We start from the raw sequence: 26535 nt of genomic DNA, 5'->3' as shown, positions 1-26535 counted from the left end.
ATCATTCACTCTACAGAATCTACATTTTTTCTTCTGTGGCTGAGTGATTCCGAGAGAACTTAGATCATCCCCCACGGGAACACTCATGCTAGACACCAGAAAAACTCTGAGGGCTTATCTGCTCTGCTGATAAACTGGATCCAGACAAAATAAGTCACAGTCCACAGTCTTGCCTCAAAACAACTTCTGACACAGTAAAGACGAAAGCACAGCCTGTGATCACAGGGAGTCACAGAGGAAATGCAGCAGACCTGTGTCAGCCATGCCAGCCAGCTGTTCTCCTGTCGTCCAGCCACCACTGGGGCAGAAGGTGAATTTTCAGATCATTCTGAATTTGTACAGAAAAGGATGCTACTTCTTGACCAGATCATTATTTTCCTCTTGTTCTAAATTTAGGTTGCTAAACCAGCAGATCTTAATATCCAGTAGCTTAAACCGCTCCTCTGGGAGGGTGACCGAGGGTAGCCTACTATAGTAAATCTTAGGCTAACTGCAGACCTCTTATATAGTGCTAGTCTGGGTTCTACAATGCATTTAATGTGGGCAAGTGACACAGATACTGCATAGAAACAGCATTATGTATATCCACTGCCTCAGACTTGAACATACTGGTCACTTGATTGATGTCTGGTAAAGCTGAGAATTCTTATTAAGCATCTTACATGTTAAAATTCTAGATCATTTTCCCAATGTGCAAACAGCAACACTAGATATCAATTACCACATCAACAAGGAGTCAACAAACTCAATATAACAATGGAGGTAATATAACACAGAAGATTTGCTTAACAGGAATTAATTACATTAATCTTGATAGAAGTTACAGGACTTAAATTCCATTCACATACTGTCTTTTAAATGTAAAATTAAGAATGAAACAAAACAAAAACTACAGCCCAAATCTATTGAGAACCTCTACCATTGGAATATTAAGAGCTCAGCTAAGTGTCCAATACTGGCTTCCTCATCAGGGTAGGGAGAGGGTTTGAAAGCCACACAGGGGTTTCATCACCACAGCAGCAGTGTCTAAGGCACAGGGACACTGCCTTGGATTAACATTTGGATGCCCCTTCTCACTGGTAGGAAGGATGGTGATTGGGGCCTACAGAAGACAGGACTAGCATTGGCTTTCCTTTTGATACGTGGACTTCCTTTTCTAAATAGGGTCATTTTCCTTGTAAAGTGCTTTGCACGTGGATCACTCACTGCTCAAGTCCACAGAGAAGTGTTGGCTGATGGGCTTGACTTCTAACGCTTGATCACAACCTGTTCATAAGCTCCAGAGCCAACCCTAAAAAAGCAGGAGGAAGAAAGCCTTCAGAATGCTGAGCTGTAACAACTGAAACAGTTCTAAAAAATCTTGTTGCTTAAGGTTGTTTTCTCCTAAACTTCATTTTTTTCAAACAAGGCTTCAAGGCTTGCACAGACAGGAAGGACTTGGAATATTAAGTATTTATAATTAACACATCAGATTATTCTGTCTTTAATCTACTTCATTAGCCCCATAGTCATCTAGTAATATTTCCAAACTTAACCTGTCAACGAACTCCAGCAAGGATTATTCTCATCATATATGTTTCTATTTAAATTCTAAGATTGGTTTCATGTAAATGACTGTTAGTGCATCAGATGCTGTACTGAGTTAATAAGTCTTTATTGTAATAGTAGTGTGGTGACTAAATATAGCTTCCTAGAAAGCTCATGCTTTAGGGTCTCACTATGGATTAGCAATCCTCTTGCTTCAGCATCCGAAGTTAGGCAGGAATACAGGCATATACTATTGTGTGCAAGTGTCCATTTTTATATGCAATGCCTTTTTAGTTGCCAGTGTGTACCTTGTAATGTCAATTAAAGGGAAAATGGTTTTGAAGAGGAGTTTATGATAATAATAACTTTTTATTATTATCATTGATGCCTATATTGGGCCTTGAACTCAGGACTTCAAGCTCTTGCTCAGCTTTTTCCGTTAAGGCTTGTATTCTACTACTTGAGCTATGCCTCTACATCTGGCTTTTTGCTGGATAACTAGGGATAGAATTATCTAGATTTCTGGATTTGTCTGCCAGGGTTGGCTTTGAACCATGATCTTCAGATCTCAGCCTCCTGAGTAGCTAGGATTACAGGCATGAACCATTGAAGCCCTGCTAGAATTTATTTCATTACTAGTTTGGCATGGAAGACTGTTGGCGGTTCCCCCAAAATTTAGTTTAGCTACATAAAAGGGCTACCTGGTTAGAAAACACAGATCCTAGATTTCCCTTTGGGTAGGTATGGCCACATAACTAAGCTTTCTCCTATGGAGCAAATGTGTCCGCTTGTGGTGTACTTGCTTAAAAGGAAATTTCTTGCCCTGGACTAGTTAGTAGCTATCTCATTTTGACAATCAAGTTAGGAAGATGGTGATGGGAAAAAAATGGGTCAATGAATCACCTTTCAATTGGTCTCAATGAAATGTGGGAATACTAACAGACTTACAACTTGCAAGCTTTCTGCATAAAGTAACTCTGAAGTAGCTATTTAAGGATGGTCTCAGCAACAGATCATTTTTGTTACTATTATGGACTTCTGTTCTATAATGGATTGAGTGAGCATCTTCCCTCCATTGGTTCTTGGCTTTCTAATGCCCATCTTTTTAAACAGTATCTCTCAGATGGCAGATATATTTCTGGATTTCTACTCTTCCAATGAAGCATTTTAGTTATCAGGAGTAGAGTTACTTTTGATTCTCCGGAATTTTAAGAACCTTGGTGAGCAGCCCTCACACAGACTTCTAGTACATTCTGCTTTGGTCATGATGGAATAACAGAAGCCAATCTCCCCTCCTATCTTAAAGAATTAGAACCTGTACACACACTGGACAAGACAATGTTAGGAAACAGAAGTCAAAGAAGTCCAATTACAGCTCTAGTTTGTCAGCTGAAACAATCTTCCCAGCTAGCAGGGATGATAGTCTCTGAAAGGAAAAGTCAAGAAGACAGAGGGAAAACCTGCCTGGGGATAGAATTTGAGGGTAGGAATGCTGGAGGGAAGAAGAGGGGAAAGTAGTAGTTGGAGAATTTCTAAATTTCATTGAAGTTATAAAGGAAATCTTAAAAATAGCTAGATATAAAAGACCAATCACATATAGAAAAATAAAAATAGAAAGAGAAGCAGATTTTTTTTTTCAGTACTGGGGTTAAATACAGGGTCTCCAGCTTACTTGATAGGTGCTCTACCACTTGACCCATGCCTTCAGCCCTGTTTTTCCTTGGTTAATGATATGGAGTCTTGTTAACTATGAGATGGAGTTCAATAGACTTTTCTGGCCAGGCTGGCTTTTGATCATGACTTTTTTTTTTTATCTCACTCTCCTCAGTAGCTAGGATTACAGTTGTGAGCTATAGGTTATGTGGTTAGTCTACTAATGGTGCTTGAATTCAGGGCCTTGTGTCCTCATTTGTTTGGCTTTTGGCTTTTTCTACTCAAGGCTGAGCCACACGTCTTCTGGCTTTTTTTTTTTTTTTCTGATTAGTTGTAGATAAAGAGTCTCATCCACTGTTTTGGGCTGGTGAACCCCCTCAGATCTCAGCCTCCTTGGTAGCTAGGATTGAAGGCATGAACCACCTACACCTGGCTCAAAATAATCATCTGGATGTCACCAAGTTCTGACATACTAGTATTTTACCAATTATTAATTCTAAAACGATATCTAGGAAATAAGGACATTAGAAAATTAACAAAGTAGCTCATAAAACAGAGTATCAACAAACCCAGAACAAGGAGGTGTGAGAGCCACAGTAGTTCTCCTGTAACTACGATGTGTGTGCTTTCTGCCTCAATATAAAAAAAACTTACTTGGGAATTTAAGTCAGTCCATACTAAGGTACTCTTTGTACACATACCTATTGGGAAGATGATGGCTGCCAAAAGTTGTACTTCCACCAGGTCCCACGAATAACCTCAGTCCTTCTTCTGCAATACACAGTTAAAGTTCTCGTTAGATGAGCAATTATTAAACCACTGACAAATAACATGCATATTGCCATAATTCTTATTTTGCATTTTGGTTTTAAAAGTGATTTAAAAAATTTAAATTCCAAATGCCCAAATGGCTATTGTAAGCAGACAATTTAAGGGAGATCCTAAGTCATTTCTCATCAGCTTGGCTAATCTTTTTCTTTTTGTCGGGAAGACAGCCCTTTCTACAAGTTTTCATGAGGTTTAATTATTCCTCTTTACAGCTGATTACATGTTGAAACAGAGTCCATTGTTAAGTGTCCTCTATCCACCCAGCCATGGCTAATTGCACCTTTCAAGATGGTGGCATATAAATGTTCAGCTGAAAGAAAAATGCTGAGGGTTGAAAGATTCTATTATTTCAACCCTCTAAACAGTGGCAGTGATGAGGAGCACTGCTGTAGACACAGACCCTACAGATCTGTTGTAAAGTATAAGACTGTGGTAGGCATCGAAGCATAATTAAAGAAATAATGGAAGCTTTCTTTAAAATATTTTCTTTTTTGGTCTCTTCTGGGTGCTAGGATTAAACCCAGGCCTCATACATGCTGAACAATTGCTCTACCATGAAAACGTATCCCTTTAAACTGATCTCAGTTTGTCTGTCTGTCTGTCTGTCTGTCTGTCTGTCTGTCTGTCTGTCTCTTTCTTGGTTATGGGGCTTGGACTCTGGGCCTGGGCTCTATCACTTGACCCACAGAGCCACTTCTGGTTTTCTGGTGGTTAATTGGAGATAAGAGTCTCATGGACTTTTGTGCCCGGGCTGGCTTTAAACCATGATCCTCAGACATCAGCCTCCTGAGCAGCTAAGAGTACAGTGTGAGCCACCCAGCCTCTTTCTCTCTCTCATTTATTTTTTTTGGGTGAAGGTACTGGAGTCTGAACTCTGGGCCTGGGTGTTGTCCTTTGGCTTTATCACTCAAAGCTACCACGTTTAGTTTTTCCCTGATCAACTGGAAATTGAGTGGAGTTTCATTGACTTTCCTGCCCACAGTTTGAACAGTGATCCTCAGGTCTTAGCTTTCTGAACAGCTAGGATTATAGGTGTGAGCCACTAGCCCCAGCACAATCTCTTTTAATTAAAGTTTATTCCTGTTCCATATTCAGTATTCACTCTCAGAAAACAAATGAGCTGCAGACACTTTTACAGACATACAGTTTATTTCACTAACATGCAGCTGCATCCTGCGTAATGTCCTGTCCCTTGCCTGCTCTCCCCATGAGCCTCACCGAACCGTACTGCAGCATCTACACACCTTCTGCACTGGAGTCCAGGCTGAAGTCCTGGCTTTGCAGTATTTTCTCCACAATGTCATCTGCGTCCACTCTGGTGTCATCCACTCGCTTCAGCTGAGATTCTACTGAGTCTTGTTTCACGGGACATCTGGGGAAACAATCACAATTTTCCCTCCTTTTTTGAACTGTTATGAAAACAATCCCCCCCTACACCCACAATTAAATTTATCCTCTAAGCTAAAAAGATACCTATTGAGCTTTTCAGAGGCTGTATCTTCTTTATCAGCTGTATCAAGATTAGATTCAGTTGGTGTTTGCTCAATTTCATCACAGGGCTCAAGAATACTTTCAATTCCTGTTGAGGTACTTCCCACAGAAGTGTTCCTCCGGTGGCAGAACTCAGAGAAACTAGATGATCGGGAGTGACACGAACTGTATCCTGTTAGAGAAAAGCCATCTTGCATATAATACCAATAGCGGACACACTGTGGTCTAATGTCTGCCCATACCATAGCAGTTTCAAGACCCCTCAGGACGACAGGGATTTCAGTTGCACTGTGAACCTCTACCTGATACTTTGGACTGCTGGCTTGCATAGCTCGATGTTCTGGAATGTCCACAGGCACCAAGTTCATCAGGAACAGAGGCACTCTTTGCTGAGAGATCTGCAATAGGCCATAACATGATGTTGCTATTACTGCTAACAGCTAGTTAAAGGCTGATTCGCCTTCTATAACTTCTGCCACGATCCCTTTAAATTAGTGTAACAAAAAAAAAAACTGTAAGAAATGAAAGATATTTAAGTATCTTAATTTCTTTGAAGAATTCTAACACTTTTTGTAGCACTTAACAACACTGTTTTACAACCATTACAATTTTGTGTTCAGCCAGCCCCTCCCTGGTGACTGTAAGGATTTGTTTATTTGCTTTTTGTTTCTCCTCTTCTCTTCCCCTTTCTTCCCCCTTCTCCCCAGTCCTGGGGCTTGTACTCAGGGCCTGGGCACTGTCTTTGAGCTTTCTCAAGGTTAGTGCTCTAGTGTTCTACCATTTGAGCCAAAGCATCACTTCTGACTTTTGTATGTGTATTTGGTACTGAGGAATCAGTACCTAGGGCTTCATGTATGCTAGGTGAGCACTCTATTCCAAGGCCATGTTCCTGGTCTCCCCCTACCATTTTTGTTCAAGTGAAATAAACTGTTTATTGAATCTGTTTGGATGTTTAAATATCTAGATGGAAATTACTTAATTTGTTAGTAATCAAAAAACAGAAGGCTCTGAGATTTCCTCTGGGGTTGGGGGAGGTAGTTATCAAGAAAGAATAACTCTGCTCCTGTTCACATCTTTCCAATCCACCCTATCCAAAAGCAGTTAAGAGTCTGCTGAGTATTATGTTGCATAGTAGACACAGTTTACAGAAATAGACATTGAACTCTTGGCAGAGGGCTGTAGTATAGAAGCTGGAGAAATGTTGGCCTAGCGAGGGCTGAAGGGGAAGCTTCAGGCATAGGTTTAGAGAATCCATCATACACTTCCCTCCCCTTCTCCAGTGTCAAATAAGGAAGCTCACATTTGGAGAGGCTAAGTGACAAGACATGTCATTTAGAAAGTGGCAGAGCCTGGCATTGGTGACTCATGCATGTAATCCTAGCTGCCCAGGAGGCTGAGATCTAAGGGTCATGGTTTGAAGCCAGTCCAGGCAACAAAGTCCATGATACTCTAGTTCCAATTAACCAACAAAAACAAAACAAAACAAAACAAAAACCTGCCAAAAGAAAACTCCAAGAAAGAGTGCCAGGCCATGAGTTCAAGCCCTAGCACTGGCACAAAAAAAAAAAAAAAATAAAAGAAAGAAGAAAAAGAAAAGAAGCAAGTGGCAGAGAAAAAAAGGACCCAAGATTCTTTGGCTTCAAATCATAGGACACAGTGTTGCTTTCATTATTACCAAATATAAGCCCTCATATGTGCTAGGCAAGCACTTCACCACAGAAGCATCCCTTTCCCCCAAATCTCATCTCCTTAGTGTTGTTTTTTTTTTAAGGAAATCTTGCTTCCTTAAAAATCTGTCACGCTCCGTAAACAAAAGAACACTTTATTACTGTAATGTTCGTGTTGCTGTGCTAAGTTATAATTTGGACAATGTCTGATTTAACAGAGCATGGAAGGTAACCCTGAGGATAAAAGTTCTCTGGAGGGTGATTATAGTACTCTGTTTCCAAGTGGATGTACAGAACAGCATTGCCAAAGCTGCTTGCTTCTAGTAGTTCCCGGATCATGTGCTATTCCAGACACTGTGTATTTCCAGTTCTGGGTTTCCACAGACTACAGAACTGTGATCTTTTCATTAGGCTGAAACATTTGGAAATTAGAACTGTTTTTAACTTAGAAGCAGAGGAAAGCAATTGAGTTATACAGCCATTATAGCAGCAGATCTGTAAATGATGCTGAACACAGACCAACACACACTACCAGCCAAACAAGCTCTGCCACTGCCTCTGCAAATGTTTCCTGCTTCTGGACAGCCTGCAAGTATCATCCCAGATATCTCCCTCTCTACAAGGCCCAAGTCTAAAAGTTAGCTCCAACAAAACCCACTCCACAAAGTGGAGGTGTGTGGGAGCCAAGAGGGTAGTGCACCAAGCTTGAGCTGAAAAACTAAGTGAGAATGTGAAACTCTGAGTTCAAGCTCCAATACTGGCATGAGCAAAACCAAAAACCAAACATACTCAAAGAGCTGGTTTATGATATGATGTATACTGAGGCAAATTCTTACTCCTGCATTTGGCTCAGACCTAACTCATCTATTTATTCCAAAAATTTATTCATTTAATAAATAATAAATGAATTTATTCATTAGGCTCTTACTAAAGTCATATCCCCCAGGTTAGAGAGGAAATGAAGGTATAAGGGGCATATAATAAAGAAGACAAAACACACTTAAACTTTAGAAGTGCAATCAAACAGGTTATAATGTGGCAAGCACCAAGCAACAAAAAAGAATCTACAAAGAGATCCAAAAAGCAGTGGAAGAACAGGCAAAGTGCCACAAGCTAGCAAGCTCAGAACTTGGGAGGCAGAAGCAGGAGAATATGAAGTTGGAGGCCAGCCTGTATTGAGACTCTTTGAAAAAGTAAAATAAACAAACAACAACAACAACAACAACAAAACAGGGGCAGTGTATGTAATACAACATGGTTATGACTAATCCAGAACTTTAAACATGAGCTAAAGCTAGCTGAGGAGGGAAAGGCATACAGCAGAGCATGCTTCTGCTTGTAGAAGAGCAAATGGTTTGGTAAAGTTGGCCTACTGGGTAGTGGCATAGATGACCAAAGGAACTGAGGTTGGAGAGATGAGCACAGCCTGCTGATGACAATCAATCTGCCTGCCTGCCTGCGTTCCTCCCTTTTTTTTTTCCTTCCTTCCTTCCTTCCTTGCTTGCTTGCTTCTTAGGGTTTGAGCTCAAGGTCCTATACTTGCTAGGCAGGTATTCTACATTTGAGCAATGTCTTCCAACTCCTATGCAGTTTAAGGAAATAATTCAATGGCTTTAAGCAAGGTTGTGACAAGAATGTGTATATCTCGAAAACACTGGCAAAAGCATGAACAGGGAGTGAAGTGTTGAAGGCTGAGCAAGACAGATGTTGAGCAAGCACAAATGTTGGAAAATGATGCACAGTATTTGGGAGCAAGTGTGAGAGGAAGAATTAGGAAGACTTGTGCTAGATATATGAAATATGAGTCACCTGGGGAGGCCTAGTCCCCAATACTTTTTCCTGCATCTCCACTTTCAGCTTTTTGCTAGTAATTGGACAGAAGAATCTTATAGACTTTCCTACTTGGGCTGGCTTTGAACCACAATCCTTAGGTCTCAGCTTCCTGAGTAGCTAGGATTACAGGTATGAGCCACTGGCATTCAGCTTTTCCTTACATTTTGACCATCACCTTGGCCTTATGTTGGGACACATAAGACGTGATCATGAAGAACATGGAGTCTGACTGGTGAAGAAGACAGATGGAGTTCAATAATGGACACAGAACAATCCTTTCCAAAAGACATTTATATATCATGTCATATCTCTGGAGTTCAAAAGGGAGGCCCAGAATGAATGGGAATGTACTTAACTCACATCTGCATGATGACATTCACATCATGCATGTGACAGTTTACTCATGTGACAGTTAAATCTAAGGGCACTGGTTACATTGCCTAGGAAACTAAACCCTGGGCTCCTTTAAAAGCCAGCAAAGGAAAGGTCAGAGATGTGGGAGGCCAAGGGAAGAGAAAGCTCCAAGAAAGATTAAATTAAAAGTAGATGTATGGGGGCTGGGAATTTGGCCTAGTGGTAAAAGTGCTTGCCTAGCATGCACAAAGTCCTGGATTCTATTCCTTGGTACCACATACATAGAAAAAATCTGGGAGTGTTGCTGTGGCTCAAGTGGTAGGGCTCTAACATTGAGAAAGCCCAAGGACAGTGCTCAGGCCCTGAGTTTAGTCCCCCTGACTGGCAAAACAAACAAACAAAAACAAACAAAAAAACCTAGATGTAGTAGCATACATCTGTAGTTTCAGCTACTTAGGAAGCAAAGGGGGAGGACTGAAGTTGAGGCCAGCCCTGGTAGTGAGTGGGAGATCATACCCGAAAAACAAACTAAACACAGCAGGGCTAGGGGTATGGTGGAAGCAGTAGAACATTTGCCTAGCAAGTGAATCCTAACAGAAGAAAAATAAATAGCCAACTCGGATGATAGGGAAAAACAATGCTTTCAGGATTTGAAAATCATGTAAATGAAAACATCACGAGCACAGAAAAAGCAGCCCATAAATATATTTCACAATGAATGGATAGCATATTATTTCTGTAAATGAATACTTACTATAAACCAACACACAATATGTATTCCATATATACGTCCACTGATTATCTGAGAGCAAGTGTGAGAGGAAGTTAGGAAGACTTGTGCTAGATATATGGAATATGAGCTAGCTGGCGAGGCCCAGTCCCGACACACAATATGTATTCCATGTACACTTCCAGTGATTATAACAAATGCACATTGTGAAATGTATGTATGTATGTATGTATGTATGTATGTATGTATGTATGTATGTATGTACGTATGTATGTACCTATCCATCTATCCATCCTGTCAAGACGTGAGCAGCCGGTAGGTGTCTACATGAGGGCAGTAAGTAGATAGAAAGGGGTGTAGGGCTAACAGGGTTTTGTTTGTACTTATTTTCTCAGTATAAGAAAAGACCTCAAGGGCCCCAGTCACTGAGCCACTGTGGAGGACTCAGCTGCCTCCCTCCTGAGCCCCCTCGCTTCCCGATGCTCCACTGCAAGGTGACCAGTGCAAGAAAATATGCCAGTTCCTGGTAGAGACTGGATTGGCTAAGGATGATCAGCTGAAGGTTCATGGGTTTTAAGTAGCTCACTGAAGCTTAAGTGAGGATTTCCTGGCAATGAGTAGAATTTCCCTTCTGTCCCTTATCACAAGTTTAAAAACCTCACAGCTTGTATAATGTAACCTTTTGGACTAGTGTAACTCTTTCATGCAATAAGCTGAAAAGAGCCATTAAAAAAAAGACTTCAAAATATTTAAATACTGAAGGGAAGAAGCTAATGAGATTAGTAAGGAGATGCCAACCCACCGTCTCCATCGTATCTGAATGCTAGTCCGGTTGTGTCACCTCTTTCCGATCCTTCAACAGTGCACCCTGCTCCCACGACTTGGTAAGGAAGTTTCCAAGCCCTTCCTCTCTATCCAGCCCAGCATCTTGCTCACACTGGTTTGAACAACTAGAGCAGACTGATTTGTCTGGATGTGTGGTGTGGCATCTGCAAGGTGCTGTGGCAACCAGCAGCAGCAACATCACCAGGGAGGTGGAAGGGGAACTTGCTGGCAGTACAAAATTTCAGAAACCAAGCTGGGTGGAGTAAGTCAAAAACTGGCTGCAGGTAACAGCAGTCTGGTTTAAGAAGCCCAAGCCCTCAGTGCCCACATCCTGAGTTCAAGCCCCATGATTGACCAAAAAAAAAAAAAGTCATCAAGTGCCACATTTGACACCGTACTGTACCTGCTATTCCAAGATGGACTTTGAGAGTCTCTCCACCTTTTCTATCTTCTTCCAGAGACTCAGATTCACCAGCAACTGGTATAGACATTGATGTAGAAGGAGGCCTGCATTTTTAAGAAGCAGAACTTGAATTATGGCTGAGCATGAAAGTCTGAAATTTTGTGAAGATGAAAGCAATAAAACAAAAACAACCAGCAAATCATGTTAACTATTAACAAATTCAAGAGTCTTGAGATCTGAGAATCACAGCTCTTAACCAGATAGGGCAGGAAAGTCCAGGACACCTATCTCCAAAAATCTGGAAGTGGAGCTGTGGCTCAAGTGATAGAGAGTGCTGACCTTGAACACAGAAGCCCAGGCAGGCCCTGAGATCAAGTCTAAAGACTGGCACTGGCACACAGGTGCATACCCAAACACACACACACACACACTCACTCTCTCTCTCTCTCTCTTCATGATACTTCATTGGGAAAGGATGGTTTCTTTTCCACAACAAAATAATGAAAACAGGACATTCCTCCCTTCCTCCGTGGAGCCCTGGGAGGGCTGATGGAAGGTATGATGGTGCACACTTGTAATCTCCAGAACTTGGGAAGGGGAGGCAGAAGGCTGAGTTTAAGGCTAGCTTGAGTTACAAAGTGGATGAACAGTTATATTTTTGTAATATTAAAGAACTGGTTACAAAAAAACCCTGTATTTGTTTTTCCCACGAAATACAAAAGAAGCCCATGAAAAATGGTTTCTCCTAGCATAGTCATTATTCATTGCTGGCTGATTCATGCCTGTGTGACCAAACTCTTCTCTCCCTCCTCTTTTTTATTTTTAAACTTTGTTTTCTTTTGAGCCACACCCCTAGCACTGTGAACTTCAGTTATTTTTCAGGTGGTCTCACATTTTTGCCCAGGGGCTCCTACTTAGACCACAATCCTCCTAGTTAAACCTTCCATGCAGCTCTAAGCAGAGGTGTGAACCAGCATGCCTGGCTTATTTATTAAGATGGGCTCTGGCTAACTTTTTTGCTTAAACTATGGTCCTCTGCGTCTGTTTCCAGAGGGAGTAGTATAGGCCTCTGTGCCCCGTTTGTTTTCCCCAGTCCTTTTTTTTTTTTTCAAAATAATGATACGTTTATTTCTCAGGTTTTTTTTTAATAATTTTTTTATTTCAATATATAGAGGAGTAACAGTTATATGCGTCAGATAGAGGGTGAATTACTTCTCACACACTGATATCCCTTCTTTTGTTTTTGTCCCCATTTTCCTCCCCCCACCTTTCCCCAGTTTTTTTTTAGATGGGGGCAGGGACAACAGGATCTCATTATGTAGCCTCGTTGATATTGATCTTGAAATCCTCTGGCCTCAGTTACATGAATACTGGGATTCCAAGTGTTAACTGCCCCACCTGGGGGATTCTGCCCTCTAAGTCACAGCAAGGGCTATTAAGTACACAATACTGATAGGTGTAGTATTCACTTTTTTAAAAGATATTTTCCTCTGATGTTTCTTTAAGACCTAATGGACCTTCATTAAGAAGGCTGACAGGACATCCTACTGCATTTCCCCATTCAGTTTACTCCCCCAATCTCTGAGGCTTTTACCCTCACTCACCCCTTCCTTAAAAGCCCCACTTTTAGCCACCTGTTCTCAAGGGTCACTCTGTCTCCTGTTTCACTAAGAAATGTGGCAGAGCAAGTAAGAAACTTCCAGGTGCTCCCACGCTCACTGTCTGCCTTGGTAGCCATGTTCTCTACCCTCCTTCCTATGGCCCAGCAAGGACACCGTCTTCCTTCTTGATAGCGCCATGGCATCAGTACAAACATGCTGTGCTAGCTCTCACCTGAAGAAACACCACCTGTCCCCCTTGGTAGCCACTCCCTTATGACCTCATTTTTGTTCCTTTTAATAGCAATTTCCTCACAAATGTTAATACGCCCTATGTCCAATTTGTCTCCTAACCTCTTTAACTTGTTTTAAAAAGGCCAAGGGTATTCTAGCAAATTGCTTGCCAAAGTTATCAATAACCTCTATGCTGCCAAGTTCCAAGGACAACTCTCAGCTTGCATTTTCAGCGGGACACAGGCCATGATTTATATCTTTTGCTTTTTATAGTGGTGGGAACTGCACCCTGGCCTTGGGCATGCTGGATAAGTGTTCTATTGCTAAGCTGATACCTAGCCAGACTACTCTTTTCCCCACACCTTCTGCACTTGTCCTTGCTTCCTCCCTATCTCACTGCTTGTCTCTTCTCCAGCCTCCAGCTTGCTCTGTCCCACCACTCCATTGGTGGTCCTTCCTTTTCTTCCTATATACTCTCTTTAGATCATTCTAACAAGTCCCACACCTCTAACTGCTCTCTGTATGCTGACAGTATAATTATTTCCAAATTCCCACCCCAGCCTGGATCCCTCCATAGACACCTGTCTGTGGCTGCTGTCCATGTTGTCCCATGGGGTATTAACAGGACTTTCAAATTCAGCAGATCCAACACCTGAACTCTCAACGGCTCCTCATGCAGTTTCTTAGTAAATGAAAACACTTGTCCTGTTAAAATCTACATACTAAGTTACTCAAGAGAGTCACAGAATCTACCTACTTCTGTCCTTGTTCCCACAAACTCTCTGTTCTTCATCTAGCAGTCCCAAGTCAGGTGATTTTACTGCTCCCTTGAATGTTCCTTTGTCTTTAATATCACTCATGAGTCTAAGTGAGATGGTTGTAGGGCCATCTGGACACACTGGATTTCTGGCAGTTGCCTGAACCTAGCAGCTCCTCTCTCAGCCTTCGTGTAGGCTCCCTCTGCCTTGAAGGTTCTTTCCCAGATATCTGCATAGCCTGCTTCCCACATCCTGAAGGTCTCTACTTCAGTACTCTCTTAACTAGAGTCTTCCCTGACAACTCCACGTAAAAGAGCATCTCTCCACCAAGCTTGTTGCCTTTCTATATTTTCACCAAATCATGCATCTCCTCCATGCTGATCTGCTATGTGGACTTGTTTCCTCTTGGAGTACAAACTCCAGGACCTTATTCTATTTTGTTCACTGCTGCGTCTGTAGACTCCAGAATATACTCTCACATGCAGCCGGCATTTAACAGCTACCTGTTGAAGAAATGATTAGTTTAGGTACATAAAAGCCAATTGAAAAATTGCAGTTTGACAGGCACCACAGCTATTATCCTAGCTACTTAGGTGGCTGCAATTTGGAAGATTTTCATTTGTAGCTAACCGAAGAAGAAAAGTCCCAGAGACTCCATCTCCAATTAACCAGCAAAATTCTCGATTGCGGGCATAGCTCAAGTGGTAGAGTTGTGGACAAGAAAGTGGAGGGAGAGGATGAGGTCTTGAGTTCAACAATTATTACTGGCACATACACATACATGTGTGCGCGCACATGTACACACACAATCCAGTTTGTATAATTTCACCCCAAACCTCACAACCTGAAGATGACAAAGACCTATAACTTAAATAACTCAGATGGTGAGGCAACAGTAACTTCTGTGAAGGTCAGGTCAGTTTGCCAGGAAACGAACTATTTGCCTACAAAATTGGCAAATAAGATAGTTCACTACAACATATTACTGAAAACAATTAAGCAAAATTCAGACAAACAATCCATTTACGGGACATAAACTTACGTTTTAAAACATGGGTCACCAGACATTAGCTGCATACTGATCAGAACCTAGATGTACAAACAAGAAATGCCATGATTACACAGGATGTCTGGAGAGCAGAAGCTACAGCTGTTCACTCGTCTCCCTGACAGCACTTAGTCTAATAGCTTCTAGCTAGAAAGCATTAAATGGCTGTTAAACACCATGGAGGGACTGTGTCCGGCATTAAATTACTGCTTTATATAAGCACAGACTAAAAATCATTCCTAATATCCCAAACCTTGTAATTGTAAAAAATGAAGGTTAAAACCCAGTGTTTTTCCAGCAACAGCCCCTCCTGTTGTATGTGTGATGCTGGTTGGTTTATTGGTCTTTGCTCCTAGGGTCCTGTGCTGCTGCTGTGTTGGGTGGCAGTAATGCCTGCAAGTTCTGTCTGGTTCTCTTCCAGCAATGTTCAGCAGGGGGGAGAATTCAATCAGCTACAGTTGGCTATTATTTGGGGATGTTACATCAGTAAGAATAAGATAATCATATCCCTCTGGATATCACCTCTATAACAATAATGTAAAAAACAAAAAAAAGATAATCATGGGCTGTGGAATGTAAGCTAGATAAGGGGGATATGGAAGTTGGCAGACTGTGAGGAAGTGGTAAACTGTGGGAAGGTGGAAGACAGCAAAAGCTGGAGACAGAGGACTGGGAGCTGAGGAATCAAAGCTGGAGAAGGGAAAACTTTAAACTGAAATGCTGCAAGTGGTGAATTTGCCAGTGACCAAGAAAGCTAACATAAGATTGTGAGAGTGAAAATGTAGATGAAGAAAATATCAGTTGCCAAGAAAGAATATACTACTGGCTGAAAATGTGCACTCTGGTCTCAGCTGTTCCAGCTATAAAAGGCAGGTAACAATCTTTGCCTTCCCTCCAGTCTTGCAATTTCATAGGTGTATGTGCAAGTGTCTTGAGACACAAGATTATAAAACAAACCAACTTTTTAGAAAGATACTTTTCTAGTTTTGCTGTCTTTTCCCTCCTCCCCTCACTTCTCCTTTACTCCCTCTCCTCTTCTGCCTTCAATTATCGTTGAAGTAGTTGTACAAATGGATTTCAAGTAACATGTCAGTCTCCATTCACTTTTTTTTATAGCTGCTGAATTTGTACAAATATAATTTCAAGTATTTCCATATCTTTAAGGCTATGTTTTGTGTATGTTCTGTACATGTGTGTGCATGTGTCGCCAGTAACAGGGCTTGATCTCAGGGTCTTCACCTTCTTTTAGCCTTTTGCTTAAGTGGTAGGCTGGTGCTCTACCCTTGAACCACATTTCCACTTCAGGTTTTTAGCTGGTTAAGTGGAGGCAACAGTCTCATGGATGGCTTGGGCTGGCTTTGAACCTCAGTCCTCAGATCTTAGCCTCCAGAGCAGCTGGGATTACGGGTGTGAGCAACCAGCACCCAGCCAAAGTATGCATTTACTGAAATAATGTTTGAAAAACTGTAGAGTCCTTTTGTGGTATTGGGGATCAACCTCAGGGTTTTGATACGTCCTACTACTTACACCACATTCCTTATCTTTCAAGTAGATTCTCTCTTTTGTTTAGGGTTGGGGCCTGGGATCATGATCCTCCTAAAATCTTCTATGGAGCTGGAATTACTGATAAGGATTTCTATACCTAGCTTATTTGTTGAAATGAAGGTCATATTAATTGCAGTTCCAGGTTGGCCTGGAATTGCAATTCTACTGATCTTTGCTTCCCAAGTATTTACTAGGGTTTTAGGTAGGAACCATTATTGCCAAGCTTTGGTGGTGCCGGGATTGAACTCAAGAGCCTTTCTGAGTCATACCACAAGTTTACTAAATCCAGCCCATTTCTACTTAGAATTATGATCCTTTTTCTTCTTAGGTAATTTATGTCATGCGGTAATGAATGGGAATACAGTAAAAGGCTATTCTAGCGAGCTTTACTGGCACAAGATACTTTGTAAATATGGATCTTATTGAATATTTTAATCAACTCTATATAGTCTCTCTGTGATTGCTTAAACACAAGACTCCTGGTGGTACTTGGAAAAAGAAATAGGCCACATTCCTAGATGTGGGTCGGACTCATTACTTCAATGGTCAAAAGAGAGCCCCAGTGACTTCTTATTTTTTATTTATTTTTATTTATTTATTTATTTTTGTTTGCCAGTCCTGGGCTTGGACTTTCTTAAGGCTAGAGCTCTACCACTTGAGCCTCAGCACCACTTCTGGCTTTTTTTTTTTTTATGCATGTGGTACTGAGGAATCGAACCCGGGTCTTCGTGCATGCTAGGCAAGCACTCTACCACTAGGCCAGACTCCTGCCCCCCCCCCCCAACTGCATGACTTCTATAAACCCCCTATAGCTGTTTTGGAAATGATCTTAGGTAACTACACACATTTTAAGGTGCTTATTCACTCATGACTCCCCTTCTCCCAGTGTGGGCTTATCATGTTCACAAACTCATTTGAAACACCTCTGACCATGAAGATGGCTGCCTATCAGTTTCCACTGCTCCTGTGAATTGGGCAGGATTTTTTGTAGGTGGTGTGTATTTCAGAGGCGTGGCAGGCTTGCAGCCTTGGCATTCACTCACATCTTGTACTCGAAGGCATGTACCCATGTGTTTTTACCAGCACAGACTGGCAAAGCTTGTATGCTTACTTTAAGAATGGAATTATCTTGTCTTGTATTTTTGGTATCATAGCCTTCCAGTAAACAGCGACGAGTAGTATTTCCTGATCCAGCAAACTCTGCCAGGTTTAGATCTGCAAAGCCCAGCTAGGAAAAGAAAGAGAATTATATTAATAGAGTATCTCATAGGCTTCTATCATAGTCTGCTTAAAAATAGACATTCAGCCCATGTCTAGTCAAGTTTCCTCAAACAACAGTCCTTTCTAGTTTTTGCCATTTGGACAATACTTTCTTTCTTTTTTGTGTTTTAGAGACTTAACCTGTGTCTTAAGTGGGTTTACTTTTTTTTTTTTAAATGTGCTACTTATTCTATTTTTGTGTTAAGCAGTAAGACCTTTGATATCACAGATTCATGTATGAAATGTAAATATTAGTGCAAATACATTACCATTACAGTTAGACCAATACATATCACACAACTAAAATCATTCCAAGTAGCAGTGGTACTCACATCACACTGTGGAACTGCTGGCAGCTAGGCACTGGGACTGCCTATACACTCTCCCTCTCCATGCCCTTCCCAGCTCTGCGCCTGGTTACCTTTGGAGCTGCAGGTTCTCATGTTCTCAATTTCCATTGAGAACTAGTACAGTCGGAACTGTTTCTACTCTGAAATGCAGTGTGGACTGCTCCTCTTCTGTATTATTCACCCTTCCCCTCCTGCCCTGGGTCTGGCTCCCATTTTCTACAGTTACCAAAGCTTCCTTTATAGCCTCCCCTTGGATGTTATTCAGTGCTATTGCTTATTTTCAAGAGGTCCAGGTCACTCTTGCTATAGCATACATATTTTTGTGAATGTGCTGTTACTGGGGCTTGAACTCATGGCCTGGGTATTCTCTCTGATCAATTTTTGCTCAGGGCTAGTGCTTTACCGCTTAAGTTACTGTTCCACTTTTGACATTTTGTGGTTAACTGGAGGTATGAGCCTCACTGACTTCTCCTGCCTTTGAGCTGTGATCCTCAGATCTTAGCCTGGGCATTGTCCTTGGACACTTTTGCTCAAGGCTAGTGCTCTGCCACTTGAGCCACAGCACCACTTCCGGCTTTTTCTGAGCATATGGTATTTAGGAATCAAACCTAGGGCTTCCTGAATGCCAGGCAAGCACTCTATAGCAAGGCTACACTGTCAGCCCCTAAAAACATATTTTTTAAAGACTTTTTTTTTTCTGGTCATGGGGCTTGAACTCTTGGCCCAGGTGCTGTCCCTGAGCTCTTCACCTCAAAACTACCAAACTGCCCCTGGGTCTAGGTGTTGTCCCTGAGCAATTCAGCTTAAGGCTACCACCCTACCCCTTGAGCCACAGTACCTCTTGTTTTTTTTTTTTTTTCTAGTGGATAATTGGAGATAAGAGTCACATGGTCAAAACTAGCCTGGGCTGGCTTTGAACTGTAATCCTCAGATCTCAGCCTCCAGAGTAAGTAGGATTACAGGCATGAGCCACTGCGCTGGGCTAAGATGAAGATTCTTTTTTTTTTTTTTTTTTTTTTTGCCAGTCCTGGGCTTGAGCTCAGGGCCTGAGCACTGTCCTTGGACTTTCTCAAGCCTCGAACTCTACCACTTGAACCTCAGCACCACTTCTGGCTTTTTTCTATATGTGGTACCGAGGAATCGAACCCGGGTCTTCATGCATGCTAGGCAACCACTTTAACCACTAGGCCAAACTCCCGGCCCCTAAGATGAAGATTCTTAAACTGCATATGAGAACATTCTTTTTACGCTATAAACTGGTACACAAAAAAAAAAGAGTGAAGTCTTAAATGCTGTGAGTCAGGCCTACAGCAAGGTAACATCTACCTATCTTTCCCATGGCTGCTTTGGTCTTACTTTCTTTTGTGGGAACAAAAGCATGCAAGTGAGTATGAAAAAAAATCACAAAACTTATCTGATCACACAGTATCAACACACCATATTTCCTACATTTCCCTTTCACTCTGAACCTCCAACATCTCTTTCCTTAATCTTTGCTAATGACCTTGCCTCCTATATACTCAAAAAATAAAACCAAAAGCAATCACAAAAGCACTTAGCTCCCATAAACCCATACCACAAGCCACATCCACTTGCCTACCTGCACTGGCAACCCTCTATTTCCTTCGTACTTTGATCTTGGCTGTGTTCCTGAGGACAAATTTCTCACTTCCTGCCTACTCAAATCCATTACTTCAGCAGTTCTTCCTGCTGGTCATTCTAAAATCTTTCCTTCACATTGGACCATTCCCATCAGTGCATAGCTATACTGGGTGTTCTCCTATTTGGTTTGTAAGGAACAAAACAAAACCCCAACTCATATTTATTTTACTACTGGAGTATTTTTCTGCCTTCCCATTCTATTCCCCCGCCAAAAAAAAAGTCCTTGAGTTATCTATTTTGCCTCTGACTCCTCTTTCCCTGGCCATGTAGCCAACCTCCCATTCCTCACTTTCTATCATTTATCCTGCTAGCCTCAAAGCTCTGTTCTTTGAAAATGTCAAGATCACTTCCAAGCCTTTAAACTCTTGTTCTTCACCTGAAATATTCTCTTAAACAGTACTGTATCTTTATTATTCACTCTACACATGTAAATGAAGGAGCCTTCATTGAACCAAACTTAGATCACGACTTACCATACAATGCTGTCATTATATTGCTCCTAAGTTAAAAAATTATGTTTCTGTTATGGATCACATACTTTACTTCTCCCAAAGTTATATACTGAAGCAGTAACTGCAAATGGGAGGGTATATGGTGCTTGGGCCTGTGGGAGGTTATTAGGACACAATAATAAATAATTTAATAGCTCATACCCTCTATTACTGGGGTGTGATCTAAAGGCCTTATATATGTTAAGCATGTATTCCTACCACTGCTACCATGGAGCTACATCTATAAGCTTACATTAGTGATTTATTTCTTTATTTTTTAGGGTACTGGGATTTGAACTCAGATCTTTGTGCTTGCAAGTCAGATGAGTATCACTTGAGCTATACCCCCAGCCTGATGAATGTTCCTTAATCAGAAAAGAGCTTTTCTAACTCTTACTGCTCTCTGCTATGTGAAGATATAAAGAGAAGCTGGTCATCTGCAAAGCAGGAAGTACTCTCACCAGAAACGGAGAAATTTATGTCTGCTGTTTAAGCCATTTGGCTACAGAAGCTCAAACAACTCAGTTTATGTTAAGAAAGCATATTAAAGGGAAGTAAATTGCAATGTGATGTCTACACTGAAATTACCAATGCATAAGGTCAAATTTTATTGAGCATTGTGTAAGGCATTGTTCTAAACGTAGGAAAACAGTGAAAAACAGGACAAATACTCTTCCTTCAAAGAGAGGTACTTTGTTTCCTTATGGCTTTTTCTTTGGCTTTACTAAGATAACTGTTCCATCAAAATGACATGTATGTCACACACATACTATATCTATAGTGAGATGTGAATTAACTCAGAAAGTAATTTTTAGTATTATTTTGTCAGATGATATTTGGCACTAGAAATATAGGAACAGACTAACATTTTTCATTCTTTCCCCCTTCCCTACTGTTGTGTTGGGGGTTGAATCCATGGCCTCATGCATGAAGCTAGGCAGGTGCTCTGTCCTTGAGCAGAGCAGATCATACAGAGTGATTCTTACTCTCGTGGTTTAATACAGGAAAACAGAAAACAAACTCATGTGATAAAGTCTGCTAAGTGGATAACAGAGCAAGATACAAGTTTAAGGGAGGAAAAGTTCTCAGTGGCAAGGCATGACTCAGTTTGTCTTTAAGGAGCCATGAGTTGACAAGATATGAGAAGAGAGAAGTACACCCATGGAATGGTGAGAAAATGTCCAGTCATAAGGCAAAGGAGCAAAAATATCAGGAGCTACTACTCACTCCAGGAATCCAACAATGACAGAATGCTGCAAAACGATGAGAGAAGGAGGGAGGCAGACAGAATACAGGTTTCAAGCAGAAGACGTGAAGGAACAGAAATTATTTAGAATACAAAAGAGGTTCTATGTATTAGTTTATAGAATTTTCAAACGCCTTTCTAAGCAATAACTTCTGTGGAGGGACTGGAAGAGGAGTAGGGTCACGTTTCAATTTTACAAAGACCGTTCTGGCAATGCTAGGAAGGCAACAACAGAAGGCAGATAAGAGGAGGCCAACATGGGCTGCTAGTGAGAAATAATGAATCCATTACCTAAGGGAGCTGCCTTGGGAGTAGATAGGATTTCAAGAGCTCTTCAAAGAGAAAAGTCAAGGGCATTTTTTTTTTTTTTTTGGTTGTAGCAAGCCATGCATGTACCTCTTGGCTCAACACTTAGTGATCTGCATTTTTTTTTTTTTGCTAGCAGCCTGTTTTTATTGAGTTATTTACTTTCCTTATTCATTAATGTGCACCATCCTAGCTCACTGTTAAATTATGGTACATCTAAGACAATCGCAACAACCCAGTCCTTTATTCACAAATGGCTTGAGGGTGAGCATATGCTCCTCCTGTTCTGGCCAAAAAAGGATATGGAGTACCCTCTAGGAAGCTATCTAGGAAAAAGCTTTCTTATTCAGTGAGCTATGATGCAAAGAAAGACAACTGCACTTTATCACTTTATCATGCAAATGTGCTAAAACTTAAACCACCCAAAATCCAGTGGAGGCGTGGCTCAAGTACCAGACCTCCAGGAGCACTAGCCATGAGCAGAAAAGCTGAGAAAGAGTGCGAAGCCCTGGGTTTAAGTCCCACTACTGACATCCACACATAAAAAAAGAACCAAGCTATCAAATACAGAATATAAGGTAAATATAACCAGTCCTGGAGCATCTCAATTTTACAGTTGTGTGTGTATGTGTGTGTGTGTATGAGGTTAAGAAAATATCTCTAGCTGAGAAGGGTTTTCTGATACTTATAGCAAAAGAACATCCTGGCTGAAAATGCAAATCACTAGATTTAGGAATTAGGTAGGCTTGCTGGTTAAAATTTTCCATGTCCTTCCTTAGCTCAGATGCCTGGCTGGCTAGAGATATTCACAGGGATTAGGAATAAAAGACAAGTGTCTGGATTTTTGGTAGTATGATCTTACCAATCACTCATTCATTGTATCATGCAAAAAAGCACATATTCTTAATTCCATATATCTAGCAACTAGAACAATGGTGATATACAGTTGGTGCTCTTTATCTGTGGGTTACATATTCATGGATTTAACCAATCATGGATTAAAAAAAAAGTATTTTTAAAAATGTCATCAAGGGCATACCTAATGCTATGGACATGGTACTGGAAATATAAACACAACTACACAGACATAAAAACTTACAACTCTATAGACATAATGTTTTATTACATAGATTAATATATATCTATAACATATAAACCCTCAGCCTAATTTTAATTATGTTCTAAAATCTAAGTGCCAGTGATTGTATATAGAGATTCCTTTCTTCTTTTTTTTTTTTGCCAGTCTTGGGCTTGAGCCCAGGGCCTGAGCACTGTCCTTGGACTTTCTCAAGGCTAGAGCTCTACCACTTGAGCCTCAGCACCACTTCTGGCTTTTTTCTATGTATGTGGTGCCGAAGAATTGAACCCGGGTCTTCATGCATGCTAGGCAAGCACTTTAACCACTAGGCCAAACTCCCAGCCCCGAGATTCCTTTCTTGAATACTTGTTTGTTAAATACGTCATTTGAAATATGATGTAAAAATCAATGTTAATAAATTCTTTAATTTAAAAAAATGTCATCAAGGGGCCTGGGAGTTTGGCCTAAAGGTAGAGTGCTTGCCTTGCATACATGAAGCCCTGGACTGGATTCCTTGGTGCCACAGACACAGAAAAAGCCAGAAGTGGTGCTGTGGCTGTAGTGATAAAGGGATAGCCTTGAGAAAGCTCAAGGACAGTGCCCAGGCTCTGAGTTCAAGCCCTAGGACTGGCAAAAAAAAAATGTCATCAAGCGTCAAGGGTCTGGGGGTATAACTCAGTGCTTACTTAGTTTACACAAGGCCCTCAGTTTGATCTCAGAGCCACATAAACACAAATGGTGCTTGTACTAAACATATACAAACTTTTTTTCTTGTAATTACTCTCTATAGTATTGTATTTATATAGTATTTACTTTGCATTAGAGCACTTCAGAGGTGTTTAAAAATATATGGGAGGATATCTATAGGTTATGTAAAATATGATGCCAATTTACTCAAGGACTAGAGCACCAAGGCAAAGGGAGAGCCATGGAAGCAATCCTTTGCAGATACCACAGGACAGATATGTTGAGTGCGAGGACAGCACAGAGGCCCAATGGGGAGAGGAGGTACTGGTTATACTTTTCAGGTGAGGAAAAGTATAATAATTTCTGAATTATTAAGGCAGCTAAAGCACCAAGAAAACCAGATAGCTGGGAGCTAGTGGCTTATGTCTGTAACCCTAGTTACATAGAATGCTGAGACCTGCGCAAGCAAGTCCGTAAGACTATTGTCTCTATTTAACTACCCAAAATCCAGAAATAAAGCTGCAGTTCAAGTGGTAGACGCTAGCCTTGAGCACAAAAGCTCAGGGACAGTGCCAAATTCAAAGAAAGAAAAAAAGAAAGAAAGAGAGAGAGAGAGAGAGGGAGAGATGGAGGAAGGGAGGGAGGGAAAGAAGAAGAGAGACAGGGAGGGAGGGAAGGAGGAAATGAGAGAAGAGGGAAGGAATGAGGGAGAGGTGGGAAGGGAAAGAAAGCTAGCCAGAATAATTTTTCTAGTAGGCAAGCTAAAAAATAAGGACAACATTCCATAATAAGCATTTAGAAAGAATACACTTGCCAGGCATGGTAGCTCTTATCTATAATCCTAGCTATTCAAGGGTCTGAGATCTGCGGGTCCCAGTTCAAAGGCAGTCTGATCAGACAAATCAAGAGACTCCATTCTCCAATTAACTAGCAAAAAGGCAGAAGTAGAAGTTTGGCTCAAGTAGAAGTATGGGTCAAGTGGTAGAATGTTAGCCTTGAGCAGAAAAAGCTAAGACAAGGATGTGGAGCTTTTAGTTCAAGCCCCATTATTGGCACAAGAAAGAGAAAGAAATAGAAACAGGGACAGAGACGAAGACAAAGAAAAGAAAGAAAAGAAAGAAGGAAGGCAGGAAGGCAGGAAGGAAGGGAGGGAGGGAGGAAGGAAGGAAGAAAGGAAAAATAGATGAAAGAAAGGAAGAAAGAGGGAGGGAGAGAGAAAAGAAAAAGGGGATTTCTGGATCCAATCTCTAAGTTGCTTTCTAAAGGTCAAGCTTGAATAATAATTGTAAGAGTAAACCATTTAATTCTTAAGCCAGCAATGAATGATATCACAAAATCCACAGGAGTTGAAGATTTACTTACCTTTGCGTAAGCTTTTCCACCTTTTAATTCCTGTCAAAGATAGAAAACAGTTTAAGGATATCATGTGAGCAAGGACTTAAAATTAAATGTCTGTTAAATAATTCTGAAGTAGACATTTATGACTGTAAATATTATACAGAGGCTGGGTGCTGGTGGCTCACACCTGTAATTCTAGCTACTCAGGAAGCTGAGATCTGAGAATCACAGTTTGAAGCCAGCCCCAGCAGAAAACTCTGTGAGATTTTTATCCACAATTAACCACCAGAAAAGCAGAAGTGGTGCTGTGGGTCATAGTAGAAGAGTGCTAACCTTGAGCTCAGGAACAGTACCCTGGGACAGTGCTCAGGGACAGTGCCCAGGTTCTAAGGTCAAGCCTCATGACTGACACCCCCCCATACCTATATCTATATGCAGTAGAATATATATTTACTGCATACATATGCATATGCAGTAAATCACTAACTTTCCCAAACTCCAGTCAATCTAGATTTGTCAGACATGAGACATCTGTTGTTGGTGCCAGACAGTCTTCATAGCACTTATTGAACTTGTGGTTCTTCATCTTTTATCAGTTTTGGAAGATATTTAGCCAGTCTCTATTCTCTTCTTCCAGGGCTCCAATGACATAGATGGTGTATCTGAAATCTGTTTTCCAGATTTTTTTTTTTGGTGCTATTCCTTGGCCTTGAACTCAGGGCTTTCTCAAGGATAGAGCTCTATTACTTGAGACACAGCATCACTTCTGGCTTTTTGTCTGTGTATGTGGTACCAAGGAATTGAATGTGTCTTCATGCATTCTAGGCAAGCACTCTTACCACTAGACCAAACTCCTGTCCCCTCCTAGACGGTTTTATGAATAATCTATCCTTTTTAATCTCTGTGATTGAGTGTGAATATTCCCTTAGTTTCAAAAATTAATGCTCTTTTCAGTTGTGGTAAACCCACTATTAAGTTCAGCTGTAAACCCACTATTAGGCTCAGTTGTTGAGTTTTTTTTTTAAGTTTATTAGTATTAACTTTCAGTTTAAGTAGTTTTCACCTTTAAAATACAATTTCCTTTGCCCCTACTTTTTAGTCCTCTGGTGAAATTTCCTAACTTGCTCACAATTTATTATAAAAGCATATCTTTGATCTTTCCAAAGCTTATATTTTACAGAGGCTTGTTTTTATCATCTATTTTTTGGTAGATTAGTGGGACTATGCCTCAACGTAATGTGAAAAGAAAATTTATTTTAGAAAAATGGGACCTATAATCAGAAGTGTGTCTAAGCCTTATTTCTTTGCCACTTTCTGTAATAATATAAATTTGTGGAAGTATCTACTTTTCTGAGCCACCTTACGCTTGAAAATAAGCCTGATTTCAAGAGTGTTGTTAGACATAATATAAACAGAGGACCCCAAACAATGCCTATCAAAGAACAGGAATTTAATAAATGTCAGAAAATAGATATAAGCAGTTCCCAAATCGATACAAATTAATATACTTATGTACAGTGAGAGGGAGATGAATTTTCTTGAATATTTTAAATTATAACTTCAGGTTCTTCAGCATATTTGTCACAGGAATTAAAATAATTGTTCTATGTGTGAACTGAAATT

General features: G+C 40.8%; 1 protein-coding gene across 1 annotated transcript in view; it reads right to left on the bottom strand.

Moving 5' to 3' along the window:
• Window positions 1-219: 219 nt before the first annotated feature.
• Window positions 220-26535, bottom strand: part of Eeig2 (EEIG family member 2) — a 48246-nt gene continuing 21930 nt past the window's right edge. Inside the window, exons 3-11 of the mRNA XM_090333957.1 lie at window positions 24937-24966; window positions 17606-17722; window positions 14944-14990; window positions 11312-11415; window positions 5802-5897; window positions 5482-5671; window positions 5253-5380; window positions 3882-3951; window positions 220-298 (exon numbers count right to left, since the gene is read on the bottom strand). Coding sequence (XP_090190083.1) covers window positions 220-298; window positions 3882-3951; window positions 5253-5380; window positions 5482-5671; window positions 5802-5897; window positions 11312-11415; window positions 14944-14990; window positions 17606-17722; window positions 24937-24966 — 861 coding nt within the window. The remainder of the gene's footprint in view (window positions 299-3881; window positions 3952-5252; window positions 5381-5481; window positions 5672-5801; window positions 5898-11311; window positions 11416-14943; window positions 14991-17605; window positions 17723-24936; window positions 24967-26535) is intronic.

Source organism: Megascapheus bottae, chromosome 6, assembly GCF_031878675.1.
Source record: "Megascapheus bottae isolate mThoBot1 chromosome 6, mThoBot2.hap1, whole genome shotgun sequence".
Classification (NCBI taxonomy): Eukaryota; Metazoa; Chordata; class Mammalia; order Rodentia; family Geomyidae; genus Megascapheus; species Megascapheus bottae.
The sequence above is the reverse complement of the archived record's forward strand: the minus strand, read 5'-3'. Positions and strand labels throughout refer to the sequence as shown.